The 26,924-nt window shown below is 40.7% G+C and overlaps 1 protein-coding gene and 1 long non-coding RNA gene across 20 annotated transcripts in view; one reads left to right on the plus strand and one right to left on the minus strand.

Annotated features, from left to right (window-relative positions):
• chl1b (cell adhesion molecule L1-like b) overlaps nt 1-26,924 on the plus strand; it is a 71,081-nt gene that overhangs the window by 24,677 nt on the left and 19,480 nt on the right. For 13 of the 19 annotated variants that reach the window (XM_036001741.1, XM_036001733.1, XM_036001739.1 and 10 more), the window contains exons 2-20: nt 11,026-11,219; nt 13,530-13,547; nt 14,434-14,542; nt 15,223-15,413; nt 16,055-16,177; nt 17,129-17,299; nt 17,595-17,621; nt 17,775-17,886; nt 18,026-18,207; nt 19,592-19,723; nt 21,094-21,234; nt 22,155-22,266; nt 22,553-22,719; nt 22,800-22,965; nt 23,077-23,201; nt 23,560-23,661; nt 23,978-24,175; nt 24,395-24,465; nt 25,214-25,436. In XM_036001741.1, the coding sequence (XP_035857634.1) occupies nt 11,120-11,219; nt 13,530-13,547; nt 14,434-14,542; nt 15,223-15,413; nt 16,055-16,177; nt 17,129-17,299; nt 17,595-17,621; nt 17,775-17,886; nt 18,026-18,207; nt 19,592-19,723; nt 21,094-21,234; nt 22,155-22,266; nt 22,553-22,719; nt 22,800-22,965; nt 23,077-23,201; nt 23,560-23,661; nt 23,978-24,175; nt 24,395-24,465; nt 25,214-25,436 (2,470 nt within the window). In that variant the 5' untranslated portion in view covers nt 11,026-11,119. Of the gene's footprint in view, nt 1-1,630; nt 1,867-11,025; nt 11,220-13,529; nt 13,548-14,433; nt 14,543-15,222; nt 15,414-16,054; nt 16,178-17,128; nt 17,300-17,594; nt 17,622-17,774; nt 17,887-18,025; nt 18,208-19,591; nt 19,724-21,093; nt 21,235-22,154; nt 22,267-22,552; nt 22,720-22,799; nt 22,966-23,076; nt 23,202-23,559; nt 23,662-23,977; nt 24,176-24,394; nt 24,466-25,213; nt 25,437-26,924 lie in introns of those variants that run through there. The other 6 variants (XM_036001736.1, XM_031280411.2, XM_036001734.1 and 3 more) reach the window with 5 other exon arrangements.
• Nucleotides 18,621-26,924, minus strand: part of LOC116037333 — a 30,611-nt gene continuing 22,307 nt past the window's right edge. The window contains exon 3 of the long non-coding RNA XR_004101841.1: nt 18,621-18,760. This is a non-coding gene — a long non-coding RNA (uncharacterized LOC116037333). The remainder of the gene's footprint in view (nt 18,761-26,924) is intronic.

The raw sequence follows: 26,924 nt of genomic DNA on the forward strand, positions 1-26,924 counted from the left end.
CCACTTTGTCCCTGACTTCCTTTATGGCATTTTAACAATTGGTTCAAAGTGTGAATAAATGTTTGCCTTCTTGCCTCTGTAAGTCATGTCCAAATCAATGAATCAACTGGGCTGGAAATGTGAATGAGCCAGGGGAGCCGAGAGAAAGGGGAAGAGGCTTTCCCCGGGGCAGTGCCCAGGACAATGTCAGGTTTGTCTGGCCTGAGTGCATGAACACTAAGCTTTTCGGAACTGGCAGCCAGCCCCGGTACCTACCCATCTCCCCCGGCTTCCAGAGCTGTCCAGCCCCGGAGCACTAAGCATTTGTGCAAAGTTCATAAGGCTTCCCTCTGTTTTGTGTGGCCATAATGGCAGCTCCATCCTGTTGTAGCTCAAAGAGTGCTTATGGGCTGTAAGGGCCTTGCACTGGCGCTGCTGAGACGTTGAAAAGACCAGTGTCCCCCCCTCCCTGACAGCTCCGAATCTCAGCCTCCAGTATCAGCATTTCCTCCATCATGTTCTCCGTTTGCCTTTTTAACCCGATTTGCTAAATGTAAACCTGAAGCTAGGTAGATAGATCAGTCCATTCATTAACTTAAATAGCGAGCAAAGAAACCAACATCTCTAAGTTAAATCAAGATGATTTATATTTTTATACAAAATAACAGAAAAGGCAGGCAATGCACTTTAAATGTAATTAGTCCTAGTCGGTTGAAATACATTTACATTTAAAATTGAAATTGCCGATAACAAGCTGCTAAATGACTATATACATGTGTCAAGTCCTATCAAGGTACAAATTCTCACCTCCACCATTTCCCAACTGTCAGCATTTGTGAGGCCCGAGTGATAATAACCTTGTTATTTGTGGCTGTTCCATGGAAGCAGCCATGCTTTTGGTTGGTTTTCTACTGCGGTTACGACCCACATCAGCATAATTCAAGCATGACCCTCCTCCCCTCTTTCATTTTCTGCCTTTCTCCCTGTTAAAACCCCAGTCTCAGACTACGGTCCACACCATACATCATCCAGACTGGGGGTGCTTCCTCCCTTCCCCCTCATGTGTCGTGGGAGAGAGACTGCGGGTTTTTTTTTTTTTGTTGGGCTGGTGGAAGGCTCTTATCGACAGTCTCAGCACTCTCTGTGCACTGAGCTTCCCCCTGTTACCCAGCCTCCTCTCAAGTCCATCTATATAGTCATGGAGTCAAGTCTCTGTTCACTAGCGTGGAACAATCAGCTCCACTTGAATCCAGACACATACTAAAAATCAAACACAGATTCATTGATTTTGATTGATTTGAGTGTTCTTCAATGCTCTAACAATACCGGGCAAATGCTGAGGGACAATCTTCAGCAGTATTAGCAATTAAGGAGATTGTCACTGGCTGACAGAGGAAGATTGCAGCAGCAGCAAAATTTAACAGATTTTCACACAGCAGGTGATCTGTGCTCCCACCTCATGCTGTGTACTCTTCATATTTTTTTTCTTCTGTTGATCACTGCAAATAAACACTTTTCAGTGGGACTTCAGGTGCAGCAAACATCTTTCATGACACTGAAGGGGGGCAAGATGGAACCTGCATTCCTCCACTCTCCTTTGTACACAGCCGGTGAATAGCCTTTAGATCGGGCTTTGTGGGAATGATTGTCAGTGGCTTAATGAGCGTCTTTGCCAAGCTAGAGGCTTTGGCAACATATGTGACTACAGTGCCTCTGTTCCTCGCAGTCTCCAGCTCGTATGACACAACACAGAACGGGCTCAGCACTCTCCAATTTTCAAATCTGGTTTTACCTAACCCACGGTTTTCCTTTTCTTGTGGATGTGATTACCTGGAAAGGAATAGTTGCTCCTCATGGGGACCAGAGCTGAGAATGAAGTAGACTCTTGTAAGTATGCCGTAGTATCTAGGGACGTCTGTAAAGCTGTTGCAGCAGATTTGGGTTTAGCATGTTTTGTTATGTGCAGGAGACACTCCGGGAGAGACAGTCAGGAGATTTTCTTTAAAGCAAAGACAAAATCATTAGCTGATGATTCACACTGGGAGTGAGTTGAATTGCCATAGCTACATTAGGTTTTTATTCTTGCTTTCGTAAATATATTGTGTAAATATAATGGCTTCAAAGCATATAGTACAACAACTTGCCATTACAGTTTTATTATTAATAATAATCGTTTTTTTATTATAAGTGAAGATGTCAAAAATGTTCCCCTTGTTTCTGTCATGTGACACCAACCAGTGTTACTTTTAGAGAGTTTTGAACAAGCCAGAGCCAAACCAGCTCTACGACAACAAAGTAGTTTTCAACATTTTGCCACAATTCCACTCAACTGTCACAGAAAAATCAACAGTTTAAATCAATGAACATGTTTACCTCATGAGACGTTTTCTTGTCTTATTTACTAAGAAGTCTGACACACATCTGGGTAGAGTACTTGGATTGTGGAACATTCATAAGTGCTTCATGGGAAAAATGTGACGAATATGTGAAGTTAAAAAGTACCACATGTAGTATTTGCAGCCATCCACTTGGAATTGTGCTATGTTTTGTAAGCAGTATGCAAAACATGTTAAAACTAAATAAATACATAATTACACCAGCTGGCTACACCAGTTCATTGATCTAAATTAAAGCTCATGTTTTTGTTTCACAGGATGAATCAAGGTTTAATCCCATTCTAAAATATTCTGAAGTCATATGTTCAGGCCTCATAGTCACAAATTCCAAGAAGCCTTAAACTTCACGGGGTTAAAACTGAGCTAGGTGAAACAAACACAGTACAGTATGTTAGGATAATTTCTGGAACAAATACAGATCCACATTCACTTAAGTACATTCTGCCTCCTCCCTCTTGTTAAAAAACCCATCACATTAAAATTAAAGATGTTCATTCATTTTGATGTTTGAATAAGTTCATGATTGTGTTTCTAAACTACACCGCAAACTGCAGCCTCCAAAATGATCAGTTTGAACCAAACATGAACATCATAACCTTCATGAAGGTAGGATTTATAGCAGGACTGTTGGATTATACTGCATTTGTTTTGGCTAGGTGTACCTAATAAACTGGAAACTGAGTGTATATGTTTCTCACCTGGTGGCATTTGATCCAACTTTGATAAAAAATGATTTTAAGTCATCGCAGACTGATCTCATGAAGTAGCGTATGTATGACACGCCAATTCGTATGCCATTATTGGCGTGTTATCAAGACGCATACTCGCTTTTTAGCGTGTTTATCAAAGCCGTTTTGGCCTCCATTGACTTACACTACCTTGCGATTGCGTGTGAATTTACGCCGTAGCGAGTAGTATGAAAGGGCAAAATCTGCGTAGGGAGGTTGGTTGGTTTGTGGGTGTGGTGGATGGTGAAAACACAGGACTTTCACCCAGGAGACCGGGGATCGTGTCCCGCGTGTCACGTTTCCTAAACTCAACCGTTGCTTTCTCGCGATAACACGCCAAAGTGGCGTGTATGTTTACATCCGCTGTATACAGCGTAGACATACACGCGGATAGCTCAAAATGTGTACAGATGGCCGGGTTAGCTCAGTTGGTAGAGCAGGCGCACGTATATAGAGGTTTACTCCTCGATGCAGCGGCCGGGGGTTCGACTCCGACTTGACTTGTGGCCCTTTGCTGCATGGCATTCCTCGTCTCTCTCTCTCTCTCTCTCTCTCTCTCTCTCTCTCTCTCCCCTTTCATGTCTTCACCTGTCCTGTGAAAATAAAGGCCTAAAATGCCCCAAAAAATACGTATAGATAACATGCCACTTGGCTTAAGAAAGTGGGCGTGTATGTTTACGCGAAGTCATGATGTCATGTTGGTCATCGACACTTGACTCTAGAAATGACTAGGGCTGCAACTGATGATTTTCATTATCGATTAATCTGTCGATTAAGTTCTCGATTAATCGATTAGTTGCTCTATAAAATGTCAGAAAATGGTGAAACATGTTGATCTGTGTTTTCCAAAGCCCAATATAACGTCCTCAAATGTCTTGTTTTGTCCTCAACTCAAAGATATTGGGTTAACTGTCATAGAGGTGTGAAGAAACTAGAAGATATTCACATTTAAGAAGCTGAATTCAGAGAATCTTAACTTTCTTTCATAAAAAGTGACTGAAACCAAATTTTTAAAATAGTTGGCAAATAATTTAATAGTTAACAACTAATTGATTAAACAATTCATGTTTGCAGCTCTAGAAATGACTACGTATTTATTAAATTAAACAGCCTTGAAATTGCTGCGACTAAAAGAAATATCACAATTTTAAGACTCAATAGTAGATTGAGTGATTCAGTTATTACGATGGCTTTACTGTTGCTGTGTCTGTAGACCATGAGCATCCAATATGAATTGTGAGATTCTGCCTCGTCATATTTTAATGTCTTCAATCTTGAGCGTCTGGTCTTGGACTCATTCCATTGGATTTGTCTCAACACAGCCTCAGCTCGACCTTACTAAGTGATGGAGAGGCACAGGAACTGGGCCACATATCCGACAGCTGTGTCAAACAGCTTACCCAGAGTAACACTGTCCAGATGCTCGGCACTAGAACGGAACAGGAAATTCAAATGCTGAATTACAGTCAGCAGAGATGTTCTCATTTCACAAGCTGAAATTATGATTTCGGCTGTATGTATATTAGAAACCTGAAGGGATTAAAAAATGGATGAAGCAGCAAATGCATTTCTGTAAAATTGTGGTTTTGCTGCTGCACTGTGTGTGCTGTAGGGACATCAGAAATTTCTTGTTGGCAGAAATAAATGCCTTCAGGGTCTGATGGAGGTAAGGATTTAGGATATGAGAGCCATCGATCATGTCTTGCTGTGGCACAGTTTCGTCTGGGGAAATTGCCAGCATCAGTCAGACAAAGTGAATGAATGTGGAGTGGAGCACGCTGTGTTAGTTCACACAAAATCATATTCCAGTGCCTGCAGTCCAACGTGAATTCATCTCTCTGCCGGCTACTCAGCGAGGATCACACATTAATGAGATTATTGTCCTGGGCAAGGGGCACCCTTGGGACTTCAAAGAGAGCAGATCAGAGGGAAAACGAGAAAAAAGCTGTAAGCTGTGACGCACACAGGTGCAGCGCACGTTCTGAAACCTTTTATTTTGCATTAAACATATTAACAGGTTCAAAGTGAGGACTCTTACAGCAGCTGGTATGTAGTTTTAGCCCACGGTAGAACATACATTCTGTAAGATTTATTATCGTGGCATGTGACGTGCTCTGGTGACCGTTTAAAGTGTTTTCATTCAGCATATAAATTATGGAGCAGACTAGAATTAAAAGTCATAAGCCGTAGCAAAAATAATGGTTAGCTTTTATATGGAGATACTACTGTAGGTCATATTCAGTACAGTTTCCTTTCTGTTTTGTACGGTGGCCGACAGGGGGAAACGCCCTGCAACTTAAGAAAACACACGCAAATAGACAAAACACAAGCAAATTAAGAAAACATCTTCATTAATTTGACAACACGTGCGCAGCATTCAGCAAACGCACTGCAAATACACACAACACAACCAAATACATAAAAGCATGCAACTGCAGGTTAGACATGGTGTATCCCACTCCTCCCCTGGTGAGAAGGGGTTCATGTAGGGTCGTTCATATCGAACACAGGGGTCACAAACCCCACAGTTCATCACTGCAGCTGGTCTATATCTTTCTTCAACTGAGCCTCATTCCTCCACCATCCTCCTCCCTATTCCTCCTGTCACCCCTCTGCCCAGCTCTCCAGCCCCCTCATTCCGCTTAAGCTACAGACTACAGAAATATTAATGGTGAGATAATTGAACTGCCATGCTTTCTGAAGTGCAGTAAAATCGAGCCAAATCTCAATTAGACAAGCATATTATCTAATATTGCTCCCACTTCCTAATCTCATTTAGCGTCTTGTTCCTGTTTTTTTTCTCCTGCGACTCATATTTTAATAATATATGAATTGCACGGCCAAGCCAGTAGAATGCCGATTGTGCGAATCATTGCCAAAGGTTAGAGTACAATCTATTTCCAAATTCTGAAGAGCAAGTGGGGAAAACTACATCTCTGAACACAGATGAAAATTAATTTTTACATAAAAAAAGAGTTTTGCCACTCATAAAAGCTTTGTCTTTCACTGAGACCTAGACACGGTGTCAGATTTGTAAGCTAAACGAGCAATTGATTGGACAAAGCGAACAAAAGCATGGCCGAAGAAACTGCGCTCATTACACACATCAGAAGTGAGTCAATTGGCGCTTAATGTTAATCAGCTCGGCCTTTGTTTTAATTGTTCTTGAACGATCAAATAGGAATCAGTGTGGATCAGGACTGTGAGAGGGGAGTGTGGAGCTGCTGTCTTCCCGTCTCAGGTCTTTAACGAAGAGAATATTTTAATCCAGCCTGACAAGACGAGGATCTGCTTAATCCTATTACAGGCTCACACTTTAAACTACAGTAGGCCCACACTTCTCTGACTGTTTTCTTTGTATGAGAAAGAAGCAGATGGTGCCAGCTCAAACGCCTACTGTAGTGAACTTTGAATGGTTGCACTTGTACCCCACCCCGTTACTAAACAACGCATCCACAAGTGCGGAGAATGCTCCAGGAAACAACTTGTTGTTGTTGTTGTACTTTTTTCCTTGAAATCTTATTCATGTGATCCTTACAGTGTGTGTGTGTGTGTGTGTGTGTGTGTGTGTAATCCTTTATATATATTGTAATACATATTATATAATTTTTTTTCAATGCGTTTATGGGTCAAAGTCAAGGTGTAATGCTACACCAGATGGCTAACCATGGGATTACAGAAACAGACAGAGCTTGCCAATTGTACTGTAGAAGTGTGCCAAAGTGGAAGCTGCAATCAGAGATGCAGTATACAATAGTTTGAGGGAAGACAAAAGACTCTAACAAGAGAATTGAAGAAAAGTAGGGCTGGGTGATATTAACAGTATAAATGCTGCTCGCCATTTGGCATGGGCCGGCGGTTACTGGTTTCAAGGTATACCGCGGTTTGAAGAAGTCACGGTTTCAAAACCTGCAGCATGAGCTGTTTTTTATGAGTCGTCAAGGACAAAAAGTACAGTTTAGAAATCCCTCTCCCTGTCAGTGTGCAGTGTGTTCAAAAATAAAATACATTGTGTTCAATGGGGAAAAAAGTTGTTTTTTACCCAGACATTTCAAAAATAATACAGTTTAAAGCTGTAATTGCAATTCCCGCAATACTGTAAACCCGTGATATTTTTGCTGAAGGTTATCATACCATCAGAATCTCATACTGGCCCATGTCTAGTCTAGTCGCCATCAAACATTTTCTTAATAAGAAAAATGTTAAATATTACATTATTAACAACATAACACTCATATCACTCAGAGCCAGAGCTACAAACTGTATTTCTAACCAACTGTATGGCATTTCTTTAGAAACTGAAAGCCGTTGCTGGAAAGCGTTGTTGGTTTAGTCCGCTAAACACACAACATGCAGTTGTTTTGGTATCAAAAGTTGGATATGAGAGAAATGAACACTTCCTCTGAGGAATCTCCTTCTGTACTCCAATAGCTCTTAAATGGAAAGAACTGTTAAAAACAAAGCAAGAAGACATCAGTGGATTGGGGATTCTTTGACTACTTAAAGCCCAATTTACAATCAGTGGATGAGGCAGTTCCTAATGGGGCTCGGCAGCAAAGGTCCAACATGAAACAGAATCAAATAAACTGGAACATTTACTATGTGCTTTCACTTCATTAACAGAATACATACCATATGTTTTACTATTTTTTTTTTTAAAGATAATTTCTTGGGGCATTTTCGGCCTTTATTTGACAGGACAGCTGAAGACATGAAAGGGGAGACGGGGGGGATGACATGCAGCAAAGGGCTGCAGGTCTGAGTCGAACCCGGGCCCGCTGCGTAAAGGAGTGAACCTCTGTATATGGGCGCATGCTCTACCAACTGAGCTATCCGAGCGCCCATGTTTTACTATTTTAATGGCAAATGGCATGGTGCTGTCGAAAATGAGGGATTTTAACTGATACAAAACTGACCAATGATACACACTGGGATTACTGTTTTTAAACTGACAACATAGAGAGAAACTTAAGGATGAACATAAAACATAATTTCATTTTTATCATGATGTATATCAATAATGATGCTACGAAAAAAATTATCAAGATACATTTTTGCATGTTCAGCATTAAAGGGGAATTTCAGTAAGAGTGTTGTGAGAAAGTTGGAGAGAGAGTTTGTTGTGTTGGAGTACAGAAAGCGTAGCTTTGGGTTATCTAAAAGATTTTCAATTGCGCATTCCTGAATTGTGCCAACAAAATGTCATGCTACACGTCGCACAGCTTTCATAGACCTTAGGTAGATCGTATACCTTTGGATACTGACAGGCTAAAGTTGTGGCTACAGTGCTAAAGGTAGGCCTACTGGAGGTACATTGATGGTTCCTAATTGCCTCATAGGATTATATTGCAGCCTGCAGCCCGCTCAATACTAGACCACTTTCAAAAAATGTTTTTCCCATAAGTCACTTAAACACAACAAACATGGGAAAATAGGGTCCATGTTAAAAAAAAATATATATATATATATATATATATATATATATATATATATATATATATATATATATATCGAAATTCCTCTGTAAGGTGAAGCTTTTATCTCATCATTTGCTCATGACAAGATGTGGGAAATTTGGATATTTGAAAACTGGCTGGGTAGCTCTACTGTGGCAAAGGCATTAATGATGATGGGAAAAATTAGGTTACAATGCCTTTGTACCAACCTGCTCTACATTCGAAAGAGAGTTGGTGTTGTTGACAAGGGGAAAGTTTGTCAGAGAGTGCTCTACATCCGTCACTCAGAGAGAGCTTTAAAATATGAAGGCAGATTTTATTTGGCCCAAATGTCTTCGATTCCCTCTCCATGCCTCCTCCATCGCAGAGCTTCTGTCCCCTCTGAGCCTCTCCTAAGGAAGGTTAGGGTTCATAATAGCCTTCCCACAGTGAGCAGCTTTTAACCTCCTGCCAGCTTCATCAATCTCAGGCGGGTGTGATCGCTGCTGAAATAGGCGGGGATTACAGCCCGCCGTCTGTAAATCATGCGAGCTTGAGGGGGCCCTCTCGTGTGCATCATATAGGTCCAATAGTCCCCATACCCTATGAATGTAGACATCATGACCCGCAGCAGTTAAGCCCCAAAAGTGGAACTCCCTCAACCAGATGGCCGTGCTGGTTTTCAATAAATGTTTAACAAGGGGAGAATAAATTAAATCAGATAGCAAATGATCAAGCACAGTTTGAACAATGTAATCCATCTAAGTTGGTATTAGGTTGGGAAAGGATTTTTGCCAGCACAATAGGACAATGAGAAAACATTGTCTTGTGGGGATTGTAACCCCCCCCCGCCCTCTTCTCTTAACCAGGCCGATCTTACCAACAGAACACAAGCCAATTAGCACAAAGCCCTTACCTTTTGCTTTGAATCTGTGTTTAGCAACATAAATCACCATGTCTGGGAAAGACTGAAACAAAGGAAAGCCTAAGGCATTTTTCTGCATGACTTATAAATCTGAGACACCAACCTTTAGTTGGAAAAAAGTCAATAAGCCTGAATTGTGATTGAGTGGGGTGGGTGTATATAATGTATAGCACACTCAGAGTCTCGAGCCTTGTTGGTGATGCTGTAGGTGGGTGGGGCAGGGGTCACAATGGTTCAGAAAGCCAGTATTGAGTCACAGACAAAGTTAATACCATTACCATGAGGCATGGTTGAAAAGTTCAGAGTGCACACTCATCTGACAACAGATCTGCACCAAATGAATGAAATCGACCCGTTTGTTCTAGTGTCAATTAATGAATTACATCTCCTGAACCGGAGTTTGGCCTCAGAGTTTTTCATTGAATTGGTTAAGGCAGCAAGAAAAGAAGCCAGAGTTGGATTCAAGCACCATTGTGAACAGCGAGCTATTCTCTAGATATTGTATGGCATGGTTGAGCACCCACTAGTTACTGGACTTTATCATTGAGATGCTCCTTGTATGTTAAACCAGTACTGTTTTACAAACCTGCCTGTAGAACAACGTCTTTATGATTTCACATTCAGCTAAATGTTGTGCTGTTATTTCTCTTTTTGTCATTATGGTGTTTGTTAGCTGTTCCGCTAATTACTCCAGCATACCCCACTGAGCTGGGTCCCAGCCAACACGAGGGAGACTAATGAACTCACACCTCAGAGGGTGTACAGAGCACTGCCACAATATAGGCAGTAAAATTCCCATACATCGCTCTTTTCCGTCCTCCTTCCTCCTCCAGTTCTGCACTCTGGACCGATCATGTGCTCATTATGGTCCAGACTCTGGTCTGTTAGCTGGAAAATGATCCACTCTGTACTCTGCAGCCTGTCAGTGTGTAAGTGCAGACAGTACTCTCTCTGACTGTTAACTATGTATGCTATTTATGCCTCACACGCCCCTCGGGCAGCAATGTTTGCTGCAATAATAGATAAATGTGTAACTGAAATGTTAATCTCTTTGAGTCATTGTTATCAGAAACATGCAGGCAGAGATGAAAACAGCACCGTGATTAAATCGGCCAAATTAACTTTGATGGTAATGTTGATTTCAGTCTTGGCTTGGTTTTGGAATAAATGCCTTTTCTTTCAGTAATGCTGAACATCAGCCATGCATTTATAAATACACAGTCTCCTTCATTTGTTTATTTATTTCCATTGTAGCATTGAAAATACTTTTTCCGCTACACACTTCCACAGACATCAAACTACAAAACAAGCTGAATCCCAGGGGAAAGGGGTGATAGGAGGCTTTAATGTGAATATTTCTTTGTCATAGCAAAATTTGAACTAGCGCAAAACAGTGTCCCTGTTGATGCAAATGAAAATGTGCGGTGTGCCTAGTTATGCCTGGCTGAGCAGAGAGCAGTCAGGCTGCCAGTCATGGGGGATTTGTTGTGTTTGGGGTTTGCTTTTCTGTCTGCCAGCGCGTGGGTGGATTCATGGGGCCTCCGTCTGTGCTACTCTCACAGGTACTGCATCTTCAGTGCGCCAGAGAAATGAACTAAGGACTGAGTAGGAGAGAGCACTCGTTTCTTGAGGACATACAAGATTCAAGGAGAAACCATGAGGATGCAGAGGAGCCCAGAATTGACCGCCGTGCTGGGCTTGATCACCTGTATTTGTGTCTTTCATACGACTACAGCCATTGACATCCCACTGGAAGGTGAGTGCTGACTTACTGACGTACTATGCAGGAGGTTAAATGACTGCTATAGTTCTCCGAGAAAGATATCCCCAAATCTGGCCAAGTAAAACCAAAACTATCTGGATAGATGGAGAGATCCGTAAGCAAATCTTTTTTTTCACATTTTTTGGTGAACTGACCCTTTAATATAATTGCTTGTACACTGTACAACAGTGTTAACAGGTTCAACTTAAAAATTCAAGTTCCCTTGCTGCCTTCAAAAAGTGAGTTCACTGAACTAAAGTGGAATAATTTGTTCACTCGTCTCCTGAGTTATGAAAAGGTGAAACCAACTGAATTAAATTCACTGAACTTGAGAAAAACAAGTTAGCTTAAGACATTAAGCTAAATTAGCTTAACATTACATTTTATTTATTTTAAAATTACACACTGCAAGTTTCTATCACGTAGGCTGTGCTTCCTTTAAACTACAAGATAAATCAAAGAAGGGTTTCGGGACAGTTTTAACCCTTAAGCAATGCATGCTGGGAAGTCTGCTTAATGGTGCTGCTAATATGATGATCACGTTTGATTAGAAACATACACTACCGGTCAAAAGTTTGGGGTCACTTAGAAATTTCCATTCCACTCCATTACAGACAGAAGACAGAAATTTGTAAGTGACCCCAAACTTTTGACTGGTAGTGTACTTTCAAGACTTTAGGGCAGACAGCCCATGTTATTAAAATGGCTCTAAAAAGTAGGGCTGTCAAAATAATGCGTTTAAAAAAAATAACCATTAATCCATTCCGTATTGAACTTTTCCCCGGAGCCGTTCTAGCCACCATTCGACTGTAAAATGAAGGAGGGAGACGAGAATGTGCTGCCTGGATCATTGATCGCAACATTTACTTATAAAAATCTTCTTCCTGAATAGGGTTGGGTACCGAAATCCAGTGCTAATACTTCACCGGTGCCTTAACGACCGGTATCTACCGTACCGAATAGCAACGCGGATTTCGACTCCTCATTTCTGGGCTACTGATATGTCTGCGCTGCTCTCTGATGGTCTGAACACGGACGTTACGGGCAACAGAAACATCGCTGCACGTGACGCTAGTTAAACACTAGACTTGACAGCAGCTAACGTTATCCTACCGTTAGCTAGTAGCTGGATTAAACACGGCTAAAATGCTGACAGCTAACGCTGAACGGTGTAAAGTGTGACTGTATTTCACTGTAGAGGATTCCACCTGGATGTAACAGTCTGCAGCTGCCGTTGTCAGAAAAACACAGACGGTGCGTTCAATGAAACTGGTAACCTACAGCCTTGTGGTGCATTTAAAGTTATTGTTAAATGCCCTTTTCCCATCTGGTGGTTGTTTTTGTCATTCAACAGCAATTTACTAGTGAAATAACTTATTGTTATAGTTGTTACATTACTATTAAATCATTTAATTTTTACCATATGGCCTAGCAATAAACAAGTCGTTCTTTTAATGTCGCTGACTGTTATTTAGTACCCCTTTTTTTTCCCCTTTTATTAAACTTTCTTAAAAAGTATCGTTTCAGGCACCGTTAAGGCACCAGGCAAAAATTATGTATGTGATGAATTTAGATTAAATAATCAGAGAGTACATGGTTAATTCGATTACATTTTTTAATTGATTGACAGCCCTACTAAAAATGAAACACTTGTACATTTATATTACGTTAATGATAAAAGATTAGTTGTTTCCACTGAATTGCTGTTTGATGTTTTACAGTGTAATACTTCAAGGAGGTCATGTATGAAGCAGGAAGATGCAGCAGGCTGTATAAACAAGGAAAGGCTATGTACAAGGAATTTTGAAAGTGTTAATGCTCATCTACATAAAACTTGTCGTTGGTTTATCTTGAAGTGCTTTTATCAGAAAAAAAAGTTGTCGAATAATTTAGAGGCAAATAAATCACACTGTAGAGAACTGCTATCATCAAGTATTCTGTGAATGGAATATATTTACACCTATTATCTTCTTTGAATCAGGGTTTTTGTTTCACTTGTGTTGGATCTGCGTGTATCCCAGTTTCCTTGGAAACACATATCAAACCTCTTCCTCTAAATTATTCAGAAATATCTCTTAAGGGCTTGATAAAAAACCCAGTTCAAACAGGGTATTTTTGAAAAGGCAAATGTATTTTTCGGGCTCACTGATGTCAGAATATCTAATTCAGTCTTCTGATTTTGCATTACTCATGTGTGTTTAAATGGGTTTATCGAGAGAATGCTTGTGACATGAAAAGATTATTCCCAAACTGCTGACTGTTTTTGTTTTGTTTGTGTTCCCCCTGCTGCCATGGATTTTGTAGTTTTAAGTCATATAAACAGTAAGTTCGCTCTTCCATCCCGTAGCTGGTATTAGTGACATCCTCGGCTCTCTTCCATTAATCTCTTTGGCTCGCTGTTGAGCGCAGCAGCAGCTTTACTTACAGCCATATGTGTTGGATCTGAATCTCATGTGTCATCAGTCATGACTCCATAATGCTGGTATTTTAGCTTGTAGAAATCATAGCATGTCCTCATTTTCCCTTACATTTGGTCACACGGTACTATTCATTCTCACTGCGTTGTGTTTGTTCCTTGTTCATGTCACAGCTCTGTCATCATGAGATCATATGAGAACAAATGAGAGTTTTATGTCAAAATGAAACCAAACTAACAAAGACTCATTCATTTATATGGCAAATCATCATCTCTATAGACAAAGTAATACACGTGTTACTTATTTTGAGTAAAGTTATTGTCAGTGTTTTATGACAAATAATGTTTTGGGATAGAACTCTGCATGTAGAGACGTACAGTAATAAACATCATAGTACAGTGGTTCCAAACCTATGGGTCAAGACCCCCCAAAGAGGCCCAAGATGTCTCTGATTGGTCACATGATGATTATCTAAAAATGATCTTTTTTTTCCCTCAAATTTTGGGTGTTTCAGATACTGGACATGTTTACTACTTCAAGCATCTTAAAATACTTCCAATTAAACAATATGAAACTGAAAACTGCTCACAAATATATATATTCACGGAGGCGGTATAACCAGCGATGAGGGCTCGCAAGTAGACATTGCTTTGTTTTAAGGGGTCACAAGCCAAAAAGGTTGGGAACCACTGTCGCAGTATCACATCGAATATGATCTATCTGAATAAAGTTCTGTATTGAGGCCCGTGTTGTGTTTCTCACATTTCCATGCTTGTTTGTTTGTTGCCCAGTTGAGCAGCTGCCCACCATCACAGCTCAGTCGCCCAGCTCTCTCATCGCCTTCCCTTTTGATGAGAGCTTCCCCATGACGTGTGAAGCCAAAGGGAATCCCGAGCCAGAGTGAGTACAGAGCCTTGCATCACTTCAGATGGGAGGAAGAGAGGATGGAGAGCTTGTTAGCAGCCAGACACACACACACCAATAACAAACAGAAAAAAAAAGTTTGTTATCAACATGTTGTATTTGTGTGCTCTGGTTTGGAACTTTGTAAAATGAGCATGCCAGAGTCATATGCCTGCCATACACTAGAAGACTCTGAACAGACTTTGAAAAGACTAAAGTCTGACACCATCTCACATCTAACGTTAAAGACTGTCATAATATGTAAAGACTGGGGATCTTGCGGGGTCACACATTGCAAAAAATTGAACCAGAAGGAAATAAACAACACTAGCTCTAGCCGTTTGCTGCGTCCTGTTTGGTGCTGGATGGAGCGCACCCATTGGTTGTTGACAATGTTCACGTGATTTAACTTCACTTAGACTTAAAACTTACGTTAAAACTTATTTGATTTTGTCGGAACGTCAAGGCGGGAAAAAGTCTCGGACTGAGTTTTATGACCACCTTACACCAGACGATTGAGACAACAGGAGTGCGCCCCAACTCTAGGAAGACTCTCATGATTTCATCCCGATATTGGAAATTTGTCTGCAACAGTGGAACCGCTTAAAAAGTCGTTTGGGGTAAGGTCAGCATTAGTTGAAGGAATTGACATTTCAATACCGGCTTTTTGTATGTAGATTCAGATGGACGAAGAATGGCCAGGAATTTGACCCCTCTCTAGACCCCCGGCTGATGAAAGAGGAGAATTCTGGGACCTTTGTGATTCCCAATAATGGGAACCTTACAGAGTACCAGGGAACCTATCGCTGTTACGTCTCAAACAAACTGGGGACCGCCATATCGAAGGAGATTGAGTTCATTGTGCCCCGTGAGTAACACACATCTGTGAGTGTGTGTGTGTGTGTGTGTGTGTGTGTGCGTGCGTGCGTGCGTGTGCGTGTGTGGTGCTCTGTTACAGTGCTTTCAAAGTGATTCAGGGCCACCAGTCCTGTGTAATGACTGCACCTCTCCATTGTGAGCTTTTCATTGTATTGGTCGTGGCAGAAAGTCATTGAGGCTCCCGAGCTCTCCACCCCTTGCAGCATCTCATCTATAGCACTGCATTGGAGGGGGAAAAAGGCATCGAGTGTGATCCAGCCTTTCCATCATTTCCTTTGCTACATTTTTCATTTGGTTTCCAAACACAGTACTATACATTCTCAAAGAAAATCTACTCCAAGGGGGACTTTGACTAAATTTGGCTGGGCTTCAACCGCTCAGCAGTGGTGACAAGCCACACACAATAGTAGTAGTGATGTCTGTTTTGTTTCTGCAGGCCAAGAACTGAAAGATCCCATAGAATTCAATCTACTGAAGGATACAGAGCCCAGAAAACACATGCTATGCCTCCCACTAAATCCAAGAATGATACTACTGCCATCTTCTGGAGTAGAAGAGAACTGCACCATATATTGTATTCTTTCATGTCTCGCTTCATTTACTCACTGTAGGTTCTGTCTTTTTTTCTAGATGTTCCAAAGTTTCCTAAAGAAACACTTGATCCTGTTGTGGTGGAGGAAGGCCAGCCTTTTACTTTAAAGTGTAATCCACCTAAAGGAATACCTCCCCTCCAGATCTACTGGATGACTATCAGTAAGTGATACCTCTAATTTATAATAAATTTATAGTGGTGCGAGTTTAATTTAGTTAAAAACACTAAATCATTTAAACATAATGTAATGAGACACCTTTTATTCCAACCCATGCCGTGCTGAATTTCGGTATATTTAGACAGCAAAATATGACTGATTGACCCCTTTAACCTCACTGATCTGAAGGTGGGTGGGTAATTACAAACTCATGCTGTACAGACAAACATTGTTCAAACCCAAGTAAAAGAACCCTTTCTGCAGAGAAATGTTCCCTGATAAATTATAATATGTGACATTATTATATCTATACTGATGCATCAATGCCTATGCAGCAATTCTCTGTTACCGCAGGTTGATATGGAGCTAGTTTTAACCACTTTATATGCACATAGGTAGCTCAATTCAGTGATTTCCAACCTTGAAACCCCTCCACATGGTCACAAGATAAATCTGAGGGGTTGTGAGATAATAAATGGAATACAAATGAAGAAAAAAATGTAATTCTGCTGTACAAATTTGTATATTTGCATGGACTTTTCTCTAATCTTTATTTTATTTTATTTTTTAGAAACCCCTGGTTTATTAAATAAAAAATGTATTGTATTTTATAAACTTGCCTATAAATATAACTATTTTGCATGTAAAATCTTAATCTGACAAGCAATTAGTAACTATATTGTCAGATATTGGAGTAGTAGAACAATATGTCCCTATGAAATGTAGTGGAGTAGATGTATAAAGTTGCATTAAACAAAAATACTTGACTTGAGTAAATGTACTTAGTTACATTCTACCAATCCTTAGCAGGGGAAAAAGTAGAGTTCCATTAAGTCAGACCATAGATATGACACATTGATTTATATCTGCGTCAGACATTCTCATGTCTGATACACGCTCGGGGTGTAAGACAAATGACCAAAAACATTTGAAATCCTTCTCTTTCTGTGCTCAGATCTTCAGCACATAGAACAGGATGAGAGGGTGTCTATGGGCTTGAACGGAGACCTTTACTTCTCTCACGCGGTGGAGAAGGACAGCAGGAGAGACTACTGCTGCTTTGCCGCCTTCCCAAGAATACGAACCATCGTTCAGAAGACCGCCATGTCTGTCATCGTCCAGACAAGTAGGTGTCACTTCAGTTTCTTTGTCTTCACTCGAGTGCGTTTTTTTTCTCTCAAACCAGCATGATGCAAACTTTGATTTTGTTTTCAGAGCGCTGATCATTTCCAACATGTTCATTAATGTCCGTATCCATAGCTACACTTCAAAAGCCATCCAAGTGTCATGCTGTCTTGTTTTTGTGCATCTCCTTGGTTTTATGTTGTGGTTTTGATCTTGGTGATGTTTGTCATGATGTATCCACATTGTCCTCATGTTCCTTGTTTTTGTTTTTTTTGTCTCATCCACCTCCATTTCAGAAAAAAGTGACATGAGTCCTGAAAGTGGTAAGTTTTAAGTTATTAGAGTATAACACACAAGGTGCTCTTTGTCATCTACAAACATGCAGATGGCAGATGTGTGTATCTAAATGTATAAAGTATAAAACTGTAGCCATGTGATTTATATTATAATGGCTAATCTCTGCTGTGCTTCCTTAGCTAACGCAATCCTTGAAAGAAAACCCTCTCTTCTGACGCCTTCTACTGCCACATCAGAGACACAGCTGGTTAAAGGAGAGGACTTGAAATTGGAGTGTATTGCTGAAGGATTGTAAGTAACAAGTTTCTTGCACATGTTAGTATTATTTGTCCAAGATGTTGGTCTTTTTCCCCACATTTGTGTCATCTTCTGTCATTTACAGCCAATATCTTACTTTTTTATATTCACACTTTGTCCCCTTTTCTGTTAGTCCAACTCCACAGGTTGAGTGGGTGAAGATAGGTCATCAACTTCCCATTAAAGCAAAAGTGGAGAATCATGGGAAATTGTTGCTTGTGCCGAGAGTTGAACAGGAAGACAGTGGGAAGTACATGTGCAAGGCGAAGAACGGACTTGGAGAAGCTGTCCATTACTTCACCCTGAAAGTAGAAGGTAACTACAGCGTGCTGTGAAGTCACAGTGATGTATTTCATCATGGTGTATTTGAAATAATTTCATAGTTGTCATTTGAATAACAGACTGATAAAATTATTTTTTAAAAGAAGCCTATAGAGCAGAATTAGTAGCTCTAATAAAACAGTATTCAACGATCCTTTTAAAAGGAGCAAGATTAAGTTCAGAAGTTCTCAGATTCTTAACATACTGAAGTAAACAGTGAAGAAGTTTTACTTAACGGCTATGGCTCAGGTGGTAGAGCGGTCATCTACCAATTGGAAGGTTGGTGGTTTGATCCCTGGCCCTACAATCCCATGTCAAAGACATGACAAGACAAGACACTGAACCCTGAATTGCTCCCGATGCTGCGCCATCGGTGTGTAAATGTGTGTGAATGTTTATCTGATGAGCAGGTGGCACCTTGGACGGCAGCCTCGGCCACAGTGTATGAATGTGTGTGAATGGTGAATGGTTCCTGTAAACTATAGTAAAAGTGCTTTGAGTGGTCGTTAAGACTAGAAAAGCGCTATATAAATACAGTCCATTTACACTTTAACGTACTCAAAGAAACAAAGCAAAAGTACTCATACAGAAAAATGTCCCCTGTGACTGATTTCATATTATATATGCATTCTCAGATTGTTAATACCGATGCATCAATGTTTTCAAGTACTGTTGGCTACTTTAGTCCAGTTGTTCCCAACTTCAGTATCAGGTGTGTGGATGTGGAACTACTAACAACTTATTGACAACTGAAATCCAACTAGACTTACTTTACTACATTGCATATGTATTATAGTTGTTAAAGAGGATGTTCTGTAAATACAAAGGGAGCAATGTTTATAGGCACATCACTATGGATGCAAAGCTATTATAAATCATAATTTGATGAAAAATGGTGCCTAATAAACTCCTACCTGATGACGCTGATGCAGCTTGGAGTGAATAATTGTCCCCTGAATAAACTTGGAGTCATTATGCGGTGTAACATTTTAATTGAATGTCCTGTAAATAACCACAATGTCCTCTGCTTTGATTTGTTTTTATGGCTTTCTGCTGTGCTGGGCATTGTGGCATCTGTCTACATGGAGGTTTAAGTGCAAATACATTACATTATAAAGAGAATCATTTCAATGAGAGACACTTTTACATAATGCCAACAATGAGACTGGCGAGACAGTAGGCAGTTGAAGTGCCTCCTGTGCCTCAATGCCTGCATGTCAAGGCCAGACCTGTAGGTGTAGCATTTATTGCAGCAAACCTGAATAACATATATTGCGCAACTGTTCCTGTGATTGTGTCCACGCTGTAAATGCTTACTGTCTTTCTTTATAATGGCCCTCATCGGGTTGATAATATGGTGCTGATTGTGTCTTCCCAGAGCCTCCAGAGTGGGTGATTGAGCCGGAGAGTCAGCTCAGTATGATCGGCTCAGACGTGCTCATCAAGTGCTCTGCCAGTGGGACTCCTCAGCCGACTATAACATGGAGAGTGAACGGTGAACTTCTGCAGGGTCAGTCCCATGACAGTCTCACTTTAGACTCACTTCACTATTTAAAACCTTTCTACTGAGCGCTAGTCCTGATGACTTGGTGATTTCAAATCAACAAAGAGGATACATGTTGATGTTCTTTCCTTTTTAATACAACATATAGGGCTGTGTATCGTTCAAAAATATTCAATACCGGTACCATTACCAATACCATGACTTTGATACCTAAACAATTTATTTTTCTATACCAATTTTATAAAACAAAAAGAAATTACAACATTACACATTACGGCATAAATCTTTTCTTTTTTTTTAAGCTCCTACTACTGAGACCTTTCTATGTGCCTGACGTAGAGTGTTCTCTGCGTGTCTCTACGACGTGTAACGTTAGACAGCCAATCAGCAGCATTAGTAGATCTTAGTAGAAGCATGCTGCGTGCTTATTGGCTCCCTGACGCTGATGAGATCTACTCAGGTATTGAAATTGGGTATTGAGTGACGAGGTATTTTTCGATACTTTAGAGGCAATTCGGTCGGTGCCTAATAAGTATTGAATTTGGTACCCAGCCCTAACAACATATTACATAACTTAAACTTAGGAGAGAGTGTTTAAAAGTGGGCTGGGCAATATATCGATATTATATCAATATCGTGGTATGACACTAGATATCGTCTTAGATTTTGGATATCGTGTTATGACACAAGTGCTGTCTTTTCCTGGTTTTGAAGGCTACATTACAGTAAAGTGAAATTATTTTCTGAACTAACCAGACTGTTCTAGCTGTTCTATTATTTGCCTTTACCCACTCAGTTATAATATCTACTGATTTTTATTCATCAAAAATCTCACTGTGTAAATATATTGTGAAAGCACCAATTGTCAACCCTACAATATCGCTGCAATATATATCGAGGTATTTGGTGAAAAACATTTCTGATATTTGATTTTATCTATATCGCCCAGCTCTACTTGCTGTACTCAGGGGTAACATTCTGACTTCAACTGTGAGACTCTTTTGGAGGAATTAAAGCTGACATTTTGAGTGCAGTCTGCAGGGTCAGCCCCACGACAGTCTAACTTTAGACTCAATTCACTATTTAAAACCTTTCTACTGAGCGCTAGGCTTGAAGACTAAATGTTGAAGTTCTGTCGCTTTCCTTTTTGAATACAACATATTACATAGCGTATAACATAGGAGAGAGTGGGCGGGAGAGATTGCCCTGGCTTGTTGTACTCTGGGGGAAATTCTGACTTCAGCTGTGAGAGTTTGTTGGAGGAATTAAAGCTGACATTTTGTGTCCAGTCTTTAATGTACTTACAGTGTTACAGGATGGAATGGGGATGACCTAAAACTCTTGTATTTCCTGAATGTGTCCTTGATTCATTACAGGGGCCCCTGCACCAAACAGGAAGGTGTTTGATGACACCATAGTTTTACGTAACGCCAAAGCATCTGACAGTGCAGTCTATCAGTGTGAGGCCTCCAACAAACATGGAACCCTTCTGTCAAATGCAAACATCATGATCATGAGTAAGTACTGTATTCTATGAGTCATCATCATTTCATTTTTCACCATCATGTTTTTATCAAGTACATAGAAACACGCTCCAAAGAATCTGTTCCAAAACAACATTTGTTTCACAGTGTTTGTGAGTAAGTGTCAGACTTTGCAGTGAGTCATTGGGAGACTGCTGACTGATGTGTCAAGCTAGAGAGCTGGCGCTGATGTTGGCATATGCCCGTAAAGCAGTGTGGAGCCCAGGGAAAGAGGGCTGTCTACAAGCTGTACTCCTTCATTCAGGCTAGTGGTCCTCCCTGTGGAGCAACAAGCCCAGTTCCCTGCCATTTATATGCTAACAAGTTCCCTCTCAATTCCATACTGACTTCAGGGCCATAAGATAAACATGTGCTGCTTTACAAGTGCAGATAAAAAACAGAATGTTGCTTTCTGTTTCTCTCCACAAACGCGGGGAGTTTGTTCTCGGTGACACAGGAGTTAATAAAACTGGACAGTCGCTGAATGCTAAGTCCCGGCGGCTGCCTTTGTAAACAATTAGAAGAGACAGACCATTTTAATGGGAGGCTTTGGCTACAACTGATAAGGTGCACACGCTCGGCTCACTCATTATTCTATTGTTTTCTTCTTAGATTTCATTTTCACATTTACGCGTTTCTGACAACCTGACAGCTGAGTCATATTTTGACACTAAGGAGCATATAATTAACGCACAGGGAAAGCAACTGTCTTAACCCACGATTAACTGCCTCATTCCTTCCTGTTTTGTCTGGTTTTAAGACTGCTAAATTGCAAACTTGATCTCTTTTAGTGTTGTTTTTTTTTGCCTAAAAGTCCTGAAAAGTACAGTAGTTAAGGGCCACACCTAGGTTCCTCCATGGCTTTTCTAACAGCGTTAGATTGCTGATTAGATTCTGCTGCATGGTCTTTGCAGATCTGTCCCCCATGATTTTGACCAAGGAGGGGGAGGATTACTCTGCTGTGGAGGGGAATGGAGTGATGATGCACTGCAACGTCTTCAGCTCTCCTCCTTCTACTATCACTTGGTAAGTGTGCCATTCTTTTCCTGTCTCCCACACACCAGCAGAGTGCAGTAGGTCTCAACTGTTCGAAGCATACAGTCCCTTGAAACCAGCGTGTTTCTTTATTGGTGACCTGCTGTTTCTTTGAAACTGTCACTCAACACTAATGTTCTATTTAGCAACTTTTATTTCTTCTTTTGCTGCCACAGTGTAGGAGGTATCCAGTGAGACTGCTGCTGTGTTCATATTTAATTTGGTGTGAGAGTGCTTTGAGACTTTAACAGGTGTTTTTTTTACGAATGTTTTCCAGGAGCAAAGACGACTCCTCTGAATCCGTGGAGGGACCGAGGCTTACCATTCACGACAATGGGTCGCTGGAGATCTACAGCGTGGAGAAAGACGACACGGGACAGTACACATGTTTAGCTAAAAACACGGAGGGATCGTCTGCCGTCGACGCCATGCTCTATGTGAAAGGTAAACAGTTTTACCTGTAAAAGTGCTTGCAGTGGCTCACAGTCCTTGAAATGTAACTAATACTGTTGTGCCTCTGGAAGATCCCACTAGAATAGTCGTGGCCCAGGAGGACCTGCAGATCCTAATAGGTACCACGGCCCAGCTCTCATGCCTCGCAGAGTACGACAAGTCCTTTAGCAATGACTTTGAGCTCCTGTGGGAAAAGGATGACATGAAGATAGCCCTCAACAACACTGAGAATTCAAGGTAGGATACAGAATACTTTTTTACAGCGTTGCAGACTGACTCCTAGCTGGAAAGCCATTTTACCTTTCAGTTCTGTCAATCAATACTTTGTCTCCATATTTCTGTCGGCAGATACTTTGTGGAGGACGGTATTCTTCAGATTATCAATGTAAGCCACAGGGACCAGGGTGTGTACACATGTGTGGCAAGAACTCCAGTGGACCGAGACACAGCCTCAGCACTGCTCATGGTGTTAGGTGAGCTAACATATGAACAGTATGACTGCTCCGGGCCAAAGGATCAGAGACCCGTGGAGCTGCATATATGTATGACACATAAAGAGATCAATATGTCAGGAAGCCAAAGCAGATCATGAACATGCAGACCGTGGCTTTATTAGTGCAGTGCTGTGTCTGACAATCACCCTTTCGAGATACATTTGACATCTTAAAGTCTAAAAGATACAGTGGCAGCCCTATGCAGCGATGCAGCTCGTTCCACATCCTCTGGCTCTCGAGGCGATTTGATTGAACATTTGTTCCCATGGCCTTTTTTTACTGCAGAGATTGATGTGTCTGTGATTTTCCAAAGCCATGTTGTTGTGATGGTTTTCAGACGTCCCTGATGCACCCGAGTACTTGGTACTGTCTGAACACAAGAGCAAAAGTGTGAAACTGAAATGGATCCCTGGGGACGATCACAACAGCTCCACCACAGGTAAAAGGAGCATCTGTGTGCGCAGGTGTCAGTACATACCAAATCAGTGCTTCTAGCAGTGAATGCTATTAATCTGACATACATATTTTTGGGCGTCATTCTGCATGTAAATAGATTTGTTTGATACCATCTTGTACAACATGAGTCTATTATTGATTCATCCAAGCATGAATTATGATTAGTTTCCCTTTGGGATATACAAGCCCAGAGCAGGGTTTGGGGAGTTTTCTGCACAGCTGGTGGTTAGATAAGCCATCCTTTGGCAAGAACTATAGCAGTGAGGGGCCGCTCTGATTGTCTTTCTGCCTGTCAACAGAGTTTATTATCGAGTATGAGGAAAGCCAGTGGGAGCCGGGAAACTGGAAGGAGCTGCTCCGAGTACCTGGGAACCACAACTCGGCCGTGCTCAAACTCCACGGCCACGTCGACTATCGCTTCCGCGTGTCTGGTTTAAACGCTGTAGGGAGGGGTCTTCCCAGTGAGCCCACAGAAAGATACAAAACCCCCCCGGCAGGTCTGAGGCTTTCTCCTTTCATTGTTTGTCATAGTTTCTGATAAGGTCCTTCAGGCCACTTGAGCTGCCAACACTGCTACTCTGTGAACTTTTAAACACTCTCCTGCTACATAATTGATTCCACTCTTGTTGAAAATCTGTTCTCTTGTGTGCCTATTTTACCGGAGATTTCATCCACTAACAATAGTGACAAAATCTATATTCCTTCTTTTTCTCCAGCTCCTGACAAGAACCCTGAAAATATCAAAATCGAAGGTCATTTGCCACATGAAATGGATATCAACTGGGAGGTAAGACATAGAGTTGGGTCTTTTATTATCCTCTTACTGCAAATTCTGTAATGTCAGCTCCATTTACAGTGAATTATTCACATCTGCTACAGTTTTTGGAATTCAAAGAACAGAGATGAAGTTTTATCAATGTTTCATAGGCAATTACCAATAGTAATTTAATTTAATAGAAATGGCCCACTTTTGATATTTCATTCTGTGGTTCAGATCTTTAGAAAAGCCATTTTCTGGGATCACTCTGAATGCCTTTCCTTTGAAAGCTGCTCCTTTTCTTTGATAAGAAAGAGAAAGGAGCTATGAAAATGATTTTTTTTTCTTTTAACCCAGTACAGTACAGTAATGTATTCAGCTTTATTGTAAAAAGATAAATCTCTCCTTCACTTATTATCTGGTTGCCCTGTCATGGTAAAGTAGTCCCTGAATCCTGGATTCATGAGCTCTCCCACTGTTAATGATTTGCTTTTGCAGATAATGGTGTCTCATTCTATTTCTCACAGTCTGACTTCTGTGAAGAGATAAATCTTTTCATCTATGATGTCTTAGCAAGCTCGATTTTAAAGCTCTGTTCTATTGTTTTTTGAGATGGCGGGATAAAACAACGCCAGTGTTCCAAGCAGAGTTCACTGGGCTAGCTTGTCATTTTAATCCCACAGAGGCAGTGACATTGAACGGTGAAAGTGCCTATGAAACCATTCACACCATTGTTCCTCCTTTTTTATTTTGGCCTTATTTTCTATCCATTATTCAGCCCTTGTTACCCATTGAGCACAATGGTCCCGGTTTGGAGTATAAGGTGAGTTACAGGAGACAGGACGTGGAGGAGGACTGGAAGGAACACATGGTGAAGAGACACTCGTTTGTGGTGAAGAACACTCCCACCTTTATGCCCTATGAGATCAAGATCCAAGCCAGGAACCATCAGGGCTGGGGCCCCGAGCCCAAGATAGTGACCGGCTACTCAGGAGAGGACTGTGAGTTGTAAACTTTATTGACCTCATGTGATGTTACCTAAAGCTATGACTATGAGTAATGTGACAGTGGTCGTTCTGGTGTAGTGACGAACCCGCAAAACAGGGATAGACGCTAATATTTTAGGCACTGGCCCCTTGGGCCACCAAGCCCCTAAATCTGGTGGCCAAAATACATTTTTGGTGGCCCAGATGTGAACTTATAAAATATGCAACTTAACACAGCCTTCCTTAACTGTGACACTTCAATAAATGACATTATCAGAATTAATATATTAAATTATTTATTTAAATTGAAAATCCAAGTTCTGTGTACACATATATATATTCTCTCACAGTCTCTAAGTCTTTTCAGCTTTCAGTTATCCAGCTTGTTGTCTTGTTCCTCAACCCCCAAACAACTATAATATAAGTTAACGCTGCTTTGAGAAATGTAACATTGTTCTTTAAGAAGTTAATTTTTTTTTTTTATTGACAAAGATGCACTCAAAGATGCACTTAAAGATGCCCGAAAAAACCCATAACAGAAGCATTATATTTTCTTATTTAAATTGTGTGTATATATATATATATATATATATATATATATATATATATTAGGGCTGTCAAAATAACACGTTCATTTTGATTAATTAATCGAAAATAACGCGTTAAAAGAAATAACGCAGATTAATCCATTCCATATTGAACTTTGCCCCGGAGCCGTTCTAGCCACCATTCGACTGTAAAATGAAGGAGGGAGACATTCATTGGAACATTTACTTATAAAAATCTTCTTCCTGAATAGGGTTGAGTACCGAAATCCGGTGCTAATATGGCACAGGTGCCTTCATGACCTGCATCTACCAGACCGAATAGCAACGCGGATTTCGGCGACTCATTTCGGTGCCACTGATGTCTGCGCTTCTCTCTGATGCTCTGAAACAGACGTTACAGGAAACAGAAACATCGCAGCAGCTAACGTTAGCCTACCTCTAGCTAGTAGCTGGATTAAACACGGTTACAATGATGACAGCTAACGCTAAACGGTGTAAAGTGTGACTGTATTTTACTGTAGAGGATTCAACACCGGGATGCAATGTGCAGCTGCCGTTGTCGGAAAAACACAGACGGTGCGTTCAATGAAACTGGTAATCTACAGCATCGTGGTGCATTCAAAGTTGTTGTTAAAGGCCCTTTTCCCATCTGGTTGTTGTTTTTCTCATTCAACAGCAATTTACTAGTGAAATAAGTTATTGTTATAGTTATCACATTATGATTAAATCATTTAATTTTGACCATATGGCCTTAGCAATACAAGCCTTCTTTAATGTTACCGACTGTTGTTTAGTACCCTTGTTTTTTTTTCTTTTTAACTTTCTTAAAAAGTATCGGTTAAGGCACCGGGCAAAAATTATGTATGCGATTAATTTAGATTAATTAATCACAGAGTATGTAATTAATTAGATTCATTTTTTTAATCGATTGACAGCCCTAATAAGCCATATATAT

This window comes from Sander lucioperca, chromosome 6 (assembly GCF_008315115.2).
Source record: "Sander lucioperca isolate FBNREF2018 chromosome 6, SLUC_FBN_1.2, whole genome shotgun sequence".
NCBI lineage: Eukaryota > Metazoa > Chordata > Actinopteri > Perciformes > Percidae > Sander > Sander lucioperca.